General features: G+C 35.9%; 1 protein-coding gene across 2 annotated transcripts in view; it reads left to right on the forward strand.

Moving 5' to 3' along the window:
- Positions 1-517: 517 nt before the first annotated feature.
- LOC149781816 (cytochrome P450 4F6-like) overlaps positions 518-12236 on the forward strand; it is a 72251-nt gene continuing 60532 nt past the window's right edge. Inside the window, exon 1 of one of the 2 annotated variants that reach the window (XM_089935988.1) lies at positions 518-722. In XM_089935988.1, coding sequence (XP_089792114.1) covers positions 564-722 — 159 coding nt within the window. In that variant the 5' untranslated portion in view covers positions 518-563. The remainder of the gene's footprint in view (positions 723-12236) is intronic. The other variant, XM_089935989.1, reaches the window with a different exon arrangement.

Here is a 12236-nt window from a genome sequence, read left to right on the forward strand (position 1 = left end):
ATCTTACTTGTATAGTAGTACATTCCCTTGTGTCGGAGTTTCTTAACGTGGTTTTTCAAGATTTTTCCTCCACCAGTAATACATATCTCGCGATCAGAAATGGGGTTAAGCCCAAAAGAACGACAACTAGTATAGTAATTGTGAGCACGGTTGCTGTAGCAAGTTATTACATTAACATTATTGAAGACAAAATTTGATGAAGCTCCTATGCTGTTTATACTATACAGTTTTAAGTTAATAATTTAAGCAGTCTATAATACTTAATATGCAGACATTCAAAGATATAATCTGCCTATCCTTCCATACATTCGTACGTCCGTCTGTCCATTTATTTATATACTCTTCTGTTAGGCAAATATAAAGCATAGTGTGGTCTAAATTTGTAATCAGGATTTATGGCATTTACTGCATTGTCCAAATTTTGTTACAAAGCGAAAAAGCTGCGTTCATCTTTTTGTATAGTGAAGGCTGGCTATCAATTAAACTTGTTTGCACGCGCCTTTATATGCAGCCAACATATCCAATAAACTGGCAGTCTTTCTGAACTAACCAAACGAGCTACCATGTCTAGCACGGCGTTAAATGCCCTTATCGTTGGTGCCCTAAGCTATATTTTCTACAAAATCGTCGCTTTTATCGTATGGTATAACAACTTACGACGTATATTCAATGATTGTCCTGGACCAAAGAATGGACACTGGCTTCTGGGAAACATGCACAAGGTACTCTCTCTCTTTCTCTAAATTTGGTTGTTCAGTCCTTGACCTAGATCAAATATCTGGTAAGGGATTGAACATTTCTCTATTTAGGGGAGGGGGAATATGTGTGGGAAGGTTGAAATTCGAATAAGGCGGTAGCTTTAGGCTCCCACTCCAGTTGATAACAAAATTGGCATACTACATACAATAGCATCACAGGCAAGCGTGGTACATTGGGCCCCGCAAACTGGTCGTATTCCGACCGCTGAGGTCGTTGACATGAGATCGACAACTTCATGATTGAAGCGGACTACTGAGTACCTAATTACGATACGGAAAGCAGTCAGTCGTTTGTCTTGCAGCAAGTTTCATTATTCAAAATAATTTGAGTTCTTCTTACTGAAAAGTGATTTTATTATGGCTATATACGCAGAGGGTAAATCCGACCGTGTTGTGGCGTATTCCGACCTTTGATATGTGTAATAGCGACCACCATACATGGATCGTACATACACAGGTTTCATCTATAAAATGCAAAGATTTTGTTTATCGTGACAGATTTAAAAGCTTTAAAAAGTTTTGAATTTTTTTTCAGATAGAGGGATAGCAGATTGAAAGCGACATTGTTATATAGATAATTGTGGATATTGTTATAGAGATAATTGTGGAGAGAAATGACATTTTTTTGTTATTTTGATTTCTGCCTGTGCTTTTTATTTATTTGTTTTTAATTACGTATTTCTTCTTCTTTTTTTCTTCTTCAGAGTTCAATACAAACTAATCCTAATTCTACATTTTCTTTAAAGGAGACCAGAATTAAAAAAATTCCTTTTATGTATGTAATTCTCTACAAATTTTAATTGTACTGTGATGTTTATAAATTAAATATCGTACGCGGGTAGTGATTATATTGCGCGGAAGATACCACGATTCCGTAAATTGCCGAGTTTTTCCGAGCTTTGATAAGACGACAGATCACGTGGTCCCGTGACGCAATACTAGCCAGTCCTCAAATACAAACATATACATGGCGAGCGAGACAGACAGGAGGAGACCAGATTTTGGGTTACTCATTCAAAAGTTGAATATGCTTCCGAGTTATGCTCATAACTATATCTGTTGAATTGTGTGTTAACAATGTGTTTAAGACCTGACAGCAGAAAAGTACAACAGGAAGAAGGTGCTCATATTTCATATTTTGGAATTTAAAAAATGCACTGTAATATTTAAATAAATTCTCATACATTGTGTGCTGTGCAAAAATATGATAAGGATTAAGTGATGGTGCCCAATGTAAAAATTAAAAAGAAAAAATTAGAACGGGGACAGACTTGTGTGTGAAACAATATCCATTACCTTGGAGGTGTAAAAGGCATTGAGAATGGTTTTCATCGGTCGTAACTTAAGCATTAGTTCCCCCCCCCCCCCCATTACTCTGCAAAGCAGAAATCATAAGTAATGAATTTAAACATTAAGAAGCTTCTTTCTTATGATTCAATCACAGTGTATTTTACATGCAGGCTACAGTTAGATTATTGACAAATCTAATAGTATATATGTAAAGGGTCTCGTAGTAGACTACCTTAGGTTGGGGTGGCGTGCTCCCAGTATTATCTTTAATTATTACAGAAGACCCACCCTGACTCGTTTTTGTTAGAAATTGTAGTAGTGATAGAGATGCAAAGCTCCGTTCCCCCAGTCAGCGATGCAGAGAGTTAAATTACTGAATACACAAAAGGTGAAATTAAAATAAACAACAAATTTAATGCCATTCAATTACAGATAGTCCTTCCTCAAATGAAATTCAATATTCAAAACCCTATCACTCGTCTTTCACTCGACCAAGTGACGGCTTATTTCATCACCTGACTTAGCATGATAAATTTTCCTCATGTCCTGTGTTTCTACTCATCTGTAGTATTTCTTGACTGGTACCCAGCACTCCTTCAGTCCAACAACCACGTCCTTCACCCTTCCACTTCCTCCACTTCCGTTCTCTCCTTTTCTTGTCTCCCAGAGACTCGGGACCAACTGTACCAGGGTATTTCCCTTCTCTGTCTTCTACAGCTCCTCCGGTCCCTAAAAGCTTCCTGTCCGAACACACACAAGGACATTCCTCTAGCTATCTAGCCTCACACTAAACAACAATCTATCATCAGATAAGCCATTACCTTCTTTGGTCACGCATTCGTGCACATCGAAATACCCATATTTTCTGGTATGGTATACACGGTATCAACTGCTTATCTTGCATATATCAATAGATTTTATCACATCGGTATATATATAGATTCTCAATCTTATTATACAGAACAATATCACATAATCGGACGCATTTCTGTACATTACACTTCTACAAAGTGTACACAGATATCCACATATCCATGTGCTAATATATTCTTACACATTATACTCCTACAAAGTATACACAAATAGTCAAATACTCATATTAACTAATGTTGCCCACTGCAACCATTATGCAAAGTTATAATTCAATTCAACATTTACAAATCTAGAATATCACATGAATAAATGCACGAGGTTACTACGAATTAACCAAATAGCGAATTACAATATTAATTCTTTACATAAACATTGCTCATATCTCAAAATATGCATGTAAAACACTACAAAATGAATCAAACCCTACAAATGGTAATTCTACGTACTACGATTCTAGTAATGAAGTATACATACTGCACATAATTAAAGTACAATTACCTTGCCGTAATAGATTGCGCCAATCGAGCAAATAAGTCACTGACCTTTCCGAAGCTCCTTTGTAATTCCCAGAATAACTATGCTTCCCGCCAATTTCGAATGACGTCGGAGTAGCTTATAACTTCCTTATGTAATTCGCACAAGATGGTTTAGCGACTACTGATGTATACTTTCAAAACACTAGATTTAAACTTGCGATTCCAATGGTGGCCACGCCTTGCTCAATTCCGAGTGGATGTCGATTCACCCATGGTCTACATACTTAGCAGACATTGTCTCTTCCCCGGCAGTCTGTCAAGGATGGATTTACGACTCCCACTTGATATTCCTCAAGCCAACACCGGCAATTCATGCCACTTACCTGTGAATCGCACTCAGCAGAATAAGGCGCAAGTAACAAGTTCCTATGGCCATGTTATATACAACTGGCTTCCCCCCGTCTTTCGATGTCGGCTTACACTCGCAACATTTATGAAGCGAATAATTAGCCTCAGGGTCTGGCATATACATGTTGCAATCTGGCTATTGTTCTTTCCTTATAACGTGACAATATACATGTCTGGTATAAATAGTTTATTTACTGTACTGGTCAGTGCTGAAAGAAATTTTTTAAGCCCAGGCCCAGGGCTGGTGACTTAAATAAACTCACTAGCCCTGACTGAAAATCCGCTAGCCCAGACAGTTCATACCTGTCAACTCTCAAGCCGGGAGAAAAACCTCACGATTTTGGGGGTATTTCCACACCTACCTCCCGATCTCGTACTATCTCCCAAGTTTTCGCCGAGAATTCCATATTATTACAATTTTCATTTCTCAGAAGAAAAAAGAAACCTTTATATAAATAGATAAAACTTATACAATCCACAGATGCGATATTATATTTTATCACTTGTGAATATTGTAGTGACGAAATAATAAATATCACACGAGTTTTTTCTTCAGTAAATAGAATGTGGAGATTAAACATTATTCATGTAAATTTCAGATTTTCTTTTAAAAAACACTTCAACAGAATTGTAGTAATATAAACATTAAAAAAATAAAATTGTCACCAATTAGCTTAAATCCCATGAAGGATCACTGTGAATGTTGCCTACTTTTCTCTGCAAACAAAATCAATATCCATTTCCACCAAAGAAACTTGGCCAATTAAAGCCTGACATTCCTCTACCGTACATGTAAAGAAGGAATACAAAAAAATATGCCACGCAGTATATGTACCCCCCAAAGAACTAATTCAGAATAAATATTTTTATTCAGTAAACAGTGTTACAAGCCTCAATACTTAAACCTAAGGAAATAAGTTGGGATTTAAATGTGGGAAAACAGATTTTAACTGTTAAAATGAAGTCCTAGGCATCGTAAGTTACAATAAAATAGGGCATCGTTTATTTGCCAAGTCATTGCTGATGTTTACATATGGACACTGTAGAACATGGTTTACTTGAAGTATGTCCGAAGGGCAGTCCTTTTCACAAGATAAATGAATTGATAAGGATTAACTGTTAATTACTCACACTGGCCTTTTGCTTGTGTACTCAAGTCTAACCTTTAGCTATTATGCAGTTTAGCCACAGCTGACCAGAATATGAAAGAAAGGGTCTTGTCCTGGGGGATAATAAGGCGAATCACATGGGCGCTCGCACATTGGGGCAAGGGGTGGGGTCACTAGTAGCCTCTCCCCAATTTCTATTGTCAGCCAGTTAAATTGAAATTTTGATTTTATAACTGACCTCTTTTCTTTTAGTCGCTGCTATTTAAACATCCCAAGGGATAGTTTTATATCAGTTCCAATCATTACAGATTACCGTCTATACATACTACATGTAACAGGCATAGACTGAAAGTTTTTTTTTAAATTTTGAATTTTTGTTTAAGATTACTGAAAATTGTGTTTTCTCGAAACATGACCGTGTCAGGTGTTTGGAATCTTATTTTTAGCAAAGCTTCCATTTGATTAAAATCAGATCTCAATTTCACTTAGGACAGAGGTGATTTGATTTCGATTGTGCCGTGTTAAGGCATGTATGTCAACATCTTGAAAATACATTTACTCATTTCATCAGCGCGATCAAAGTTTCCTCAGGCAAACAATTTTTTTCTGACAAGCCCAACTTGCACCTAACTTTGAATACAGGATGGGCTGTCATTTTTTTCAGGATCCTTCTCGTAACATTCCTTTAGAAATGTAATGATGACAGAGTGCTGTATGATGTTGCTTTGAAATCGACTCGTTTGTAATAATGTATCCATACTTTATTTATGCCTTTATCTTTGGAAAAGGAAAGAAAAAATGTTGTCCACAGGCTTTTCTTATTGTGCTATTACACCCGTAAGCAACGTAAAACGGCATTGTCTTTTACTCTGGCAACTCCCAGTTGGGATGCTGGAGTCGCTACTATGACGTCACACCCCGAAAGTAACCGAATAGGCGCTGAAATTTTGATACGATGGATCGGAAATTCAGCTCCTAGAGGATATGCCAATATTTAAATACTGGCATTACGGTCGCAGATGATACTTCAGAATAAGGTTTACTTCTAATGTGCTTTTATTATTATTCTGTATTTCCATTTGGTTTCTGGTCTCTTTTAAGCTTGTGTTCTTGGTCGGAATTGCCCTCTTATGAAAAAGAACCTGGGGTAAATCCGACCACCACAAAGAACATTGCATACTATTGTTATTTGCCATAAAATGGTGCAATTATTACTTTTTTTTTAGAGACGAAACATTATTTTAAAACTACGATAACATAATTATCTTGTTATTGAAAACTATATATATCTTGTATGATTGATGCCTGATTATGTTCATGAATACATTTTTTTTATGAATGCCGCTTCTGAACTCGCGCGGAACAGAGAATATTGATGCGATTACGTCATTTTGTCACGCGATGCCCTCGTCGCCAGGGAACATCTTTATTAATTTGCATACGCAAGTGCACAAATAAAAACAAAGAACACAGTAAGTAATTTGCAGATCTTTGTTGTAAACAGCAGGACGTACATCCACGGTCGGAATTACCCTACTGGTCGGAATATGACCATGTTACCCTAAGTATCAGACCGGGCCTGAGCATGATGAAGGGCCTAGAATCGTTCTTTCATCTTGTTTCATATTTACCTCAATATAATTCATTTTTTATCAACTAATTTAATATACATAACAAATCACAAATTCCTCATATACATATTATATGGTCAGTCTCTTACCTACATTGCCAGTAGCTTCTCGTGGGTCGGTGGTTCTTTCCCGGGTTTTCCCGGGTTCTTCCTCCACCATTAATACTGGCCGCCACGTATAGCCAATCGCGTGCTGAAAAATGGCGTTAAACCCAACAACAACAACAACAATCTTACCTACATGATTCACACTGTTTTTGTTTTCTTTTTTCTGTCAAATATGAGTTTATACATGTACTTTTCAGAAAGAGATAATAAAAAGAAAAATGGAAAAAAGCACAAGAAAGAAATTGTCAAAGAATATAAAAAAAAATGAATCTTGGAAGGAAGAAGAAAGGTTAACAAAAACAAAAAAACAAAACAAAAAAAAAAACAACAAACAGATGAAAGATCAAACGCATAATTGATCAGGACCGGGCAAGCAAACATTGTTATATTCATCATCCCAGTTTTCGGCATATTTGGAATGTGGTTATGCGGAGACTGGAGATCCTACAGTAATGTCTTAGACAAATGCACAGATTTTCTTTCTTTCTGGCGATATGACCAAAAATTTTGGAAGCTGAGTAAAAATTCTAACTCACTCTTATTTTTCTTTCCCTCCTCGTATTTCTATACAACAGATGTCCTTGCGGTAAGTCCCGATGCTGGGGCAAGAAAGAGGACCAAGGAAAACAAACAAATAAAACAGTTGGTCTTCGAGTCAAGAATGAAAACTGAGGAAAACAAACAAAGTATAAAGTATTGTAGGCTTTATACTCGATTCGTTTACATGAAAAGATGCAATAACTTGCGATATTGGTGATGATGATGATGTCTGAATTTAAGAGGATACTATATCTAGCAATAAAGCTAATAACCTGAATGGTTCCCATAAAAGACTATGCAAACTGCATTCGTACATACATCTATTGAAGTTCGAGTTATCATTAGTGGTGAGCAATGAGTTACGAATTACACAAGGAGTTGAGTTTACAGAAATTAGTGGATTGCACGAAGTAGTTGAATTTACACTAAATAGTTGAATTTGCACTAAATAGTTAAATTTACACAAAATAATTGCGTTTACACTAAGTAGCTGAATTTACACGAAGTCACTGAATTTGAAGTAGTTACATTTCCACTAAGTAGTTGCATTTGCACTAAGTAGTTACACTTGCGCTAAGTAGTTGAATTTACACCGAGTAGTTGAATTTCTGATTTCAATAGAAGTAGTATTCCGTAATTTTGGACCTGAAACAGGGCGAGATTTATTGAAACAGGGCGAGGAAGATAATGGAATAAAAGATACTGCTTGGAAAATGAATGAAGGTCAAGGTCATATATTCGCTGTTTGATAGATAAAATAGATAATCAGGTACAGGGCCATTGAAAGTATTGTACAGCGTGCAACCCTTGTGCAGTGCTAAACCTTCGTAAATGGTAGTCGATTTGATATCGATCACACACAGTCAGCTCATGTGAAAAAATAAGTTTTTGTAATCATTCGGTAGCTCAGTTTTTGCTATTTAGTAATCTTATCAGTTTCGGATGTACTGCAGTTGTTCCCCTAAAATACAACCATACTCTACGATATATAAAATATATCTGTCGCGATATAGCTTAAGAATATTTTCAGCAGCGTACTAATTGAAAATATTTTTCATTAGTGTAGTCCCTTTATTTGGTGACCGCTCAGTGTGGCAGTTTATAGCGATGTCTAGCACTGGTGTATCATGCCGCAGAATTGTAGCACCATCTCCCACCCAGTCTCATTATCCTGACACCAGACCGACCAGTTCTAACACTAACCTCTTAATGATGATCGCCAAATGAAGCAGATGCCAGTATTCTTTTTTATAAGCCTCTGGTATGACTCAGCCGGAGTTCGAACCCTCGACCTCCTGCATCAGATTCGTACGTTCTGACCGACCATGGCCACCGGAGCAGTTGTAGCATTTGATAGATTAATGTGTATTTTTTAACGCACGCCACCTTATGAACAGATTCAATATCGGTCTGAAAATGGTAATCAACAGCGTATGTAAGCTGCCCAAACAGTGGATGGTTGTGTCATCAACGAATATACTAAAATTTGAGTATTTAAAACGAAAGGATAGATCGCTTAGAACATTAGAAAAAGGACAGGCCCTGAAACCGATCCCTGTGGGATGCTTCGCTTACTTGTTCTAATGCTGATGGTTGGTTTCTGATAATGACACATTGAGACCTGTTTGTTAGATACGACTTGAGCAAAGAGTGTGCTCATGTGATTTTTTTTTCTCCAAAGACAGTTCTTATAAGAAATTTATTTTGATTTCCAAAGCCAGATTGATATTTCTTGTTTCTACAAGGAACTGTAGACTCCAACACTACAGATTTCACCATACGTCATCGTCTTTCATCTTGGATTCTTCTTCGGGATTCGAACTTGAAATAAGTAGAACATTTTGTTCTTTGGAGTACTAAAATTTTATTCTTTGATTATTTTTGGATTTGATTCTTAAAACCGTTATGTTCATATTTTTAATTTTTACAGAATTTTTCCAGGGAAATAAATTATTGAATTTTTTTAAAGCTTGTTGTTTTCACTGTTTCTTGTGTTACTGTTTGTTCAAGCCTAAACACGTGACATAAGACGGTTGTGTCAGTAGTTTAAAACTTTTTGATTTTAGTGGAGCATGTTCATAAAGTAAGGGTAAAACCCCTGTCATACTCAACTTGCAACACAGATATAGTGCTAAAAAATGATGCAGATAATTCATAAGGAACATAATGGTTGTTAAAACTATTTAATGATCTGTATACAATATTGGTATGAGTACTCTTTTATAGTTTGTTGAATTGATTGATTGATGTACAGACCGGATAATGGTTAGTTAGAGCTAATCAGGGTAAAATGGTTCCGGATATGGACTGTGGGTGAGTAGTGCACATATGATCAATCAAGGTCGATGTGGAATCGGTTAACTATGCTGGTTTATTACCAAGCCGGAGAAAGTTATAAAACAGAATTATTTCGACCCATTTTGTGTGATTTTGATTCAAAAGGTCTGTATCAAAGTTATCTATTATGATAACGTTCCGTATTAGACGTGGAGGGATAGGCAAACTCGGTTTGGTAACAATAATTCTTATCAAAGTATCGAACTACTCGATTCTTCCCTAACTTTTATGGAATTCGCCCAATCCAATTTGAAATGGTTTTTTATTAAATGCATGATTATCTAATGCGTGTATTAGAATACAAAATATTTCACTTAAATAGGATATTTGGTTGCAGAGATGTGATATCAGCGTTCAAATTTTACGTATGACCGCGTTATCAATTTTCCTCCCAAGGCAGTGCGTTCAGAAACGGTGAAAACTATACCGGCATCGTTGCAACGATGTTTAGATATTGTTGCAAAGTAAAAGTTTGTTGGTGCAGCTGTGACCTTTGCTGTTGCAAAGATAAATTACCATTGCAGCATTATTTTTAACTCTGGTATCGTTGCGATGGTATCCATAACCCGTTGCAACGATATATACATACTGTTGCAAAGATATTCAATTAGCAGTGTGAAAGGATTGCTTTCAGTAGCAACGGTTTATTCTATCTTTGCAACAGTACTATAACCGTTCCAACTGTAAAAATAACGTCGGAATTGAGACGATAACAACCATTGTTACAGAATTGATATCACCGTTACATCATTAAAAATACCGTCGGTAGTTTAATTGAATTGAAGTTATTATACATGTCATAATTGAAACGAATCGGTTTAAGACAATTTATACAAACACAATGGTGATGAAAGTGCATTACCTCGTCGACGATAACACCTTTAGAACCACTCTTTCCCTATTTAATAAATATAGCTGCCATTTATGTATGACATATCTTTATATTCTTTCTCTCCTTCCCATTCTCTCTCTCCTCAGTCTCTCTTTCTCACACGTCCCTCTCATCAGAATGAACAGATCTTAAAATATGACAATGCTGTGCTTGTTTGTAAACTATGAGTAGGTTCCGTATTCATTTTTCGTATGAAAACAGTCAATAATTTGACGAAATACGCAGTTTGAAGCATTAAACGTAGATGTAAATTTATAAAAAAAATATATAAAGATATTTCACGAGTGAAGTGGAAACGTATTGTCACTAATATGTAACAATATAAAATGTCTCCACTTCTCTACAAAAACGACCAAAAAAAAAAAACACGGTACTATGACAACGGTGTCCAAATGTCGCTGCAATGACAAGCTACCTTTGCAACGATAAAATTTACTATTACAACGATGTAATTTACTATTGCAACGATACAATTTACCGTTGCAACGATACAATTTACGATTGCCACGATATAAATTACAATTGCAACAATACAATTTACCATTGCTACGATACAATTTACCATGTAAACGATACACTTTACGGTTGTAACGATACAATTTACTATTACGACGACAGAATTTACTATTGCAAAGATACAATTTACTATTGCAGCGATACAGCTTACCCTTGCAACGATACAATTTGCCCTTGCAACGATCCAGTTTACCACTATAACGATACCGATTATCACTGTAAAGGTATTTTTAACATTGGCGTTGTTGCAACTTTACATAGAATCTTTTGAACGATAATCGCCCATAGTTGCAGTGATATTTAAGCACTAGTGTGGTGGTATTTTTTTTTTATCGTTGCAATGTTTTTTTTTCTTCTCACCATTGTAATGTTACTTTTTCTTATTGCAATGATTTATATTGCCGTTGCTATGGTATCTTTGGTTTTGCAAAATTTTTCCGTTGCATCGGTGTATTAATACTGTTGGAACAACACCAGTTTATAAAAGACCGTTACAAAGGTAAATTTAATCATTACCACGTCAAAAATTACAGTTGCATCGACATACATTGAAATAATTGTGCACGGTATAGGCATTTTTCAAAACCATTTTTTTAATATTTCATAGCATATAGTCATAACCATGCATCCTAGCTTACAAGAATCATAATTTAACATTATACCAGTCTGCTGTTGACATTTTTACATAAAACTGACTGAACTACCTTCAGAAATTAATATACTCTAAACCTTGATGCGAAGTTTTAAGGCAGAACCTAAAATGGGCATTGGACTTTCTAATGAACAGTTTATGATCAATCAATGTTCGATTCGAAGTGCCACTCCACACGACTAAGGCAAACGCCGCCATAATTGTATGTATATATTTTCTATTAATATAAGAAGAATGTTCTAATTTGCTTTCATCTGTGTTTGTAGTTTCTATTTATGTTGGATTCATATTCCTTGTTACATCTATACGTCTGCAAATATATTTTATGAGTTTGCAATGTGTGAAACTTCAATATTGTAATGGTATGTCTTCGTGCTCTAAATAATTTATTCAGTGTTTAGGAAAGACGCCAAGAATTTGGATAGTTTTTGTTCATGGTAATACAACATCCCAGTTGAATAGCTCTTTGCTCAATATCCCCCAGCTCCTGGCTCTAGCTGGTACTAACTACCTTATACCGCTAGGTATTAATCCCACATACTGCCCTTGCAAAATGCAGTTGATGCAGGAGCAGGTAACTTAATAATCTGTGTCTTATTTATATACTTATCAGTCTATTAGAAAAAGCCTTGATGCCTCAAATTAAT

Source organism: Sinohyriopsis cumingii, chromosome 15 (genome assembly GCF_028554795.1).
Source record: "Sinohyriopsis cumingii isolate HCF-2022 chromosome 15, ASM2855479v2, whole genome shotgun sequence".
Classification (NCBI taxonomy): domain Eukaryota; kingdom Metazoa; phylum Mollusca; class Bivalvia; order Unionida; family Unionidae; genus Sinohyriopsis; species Sinohyriopsis cumingii.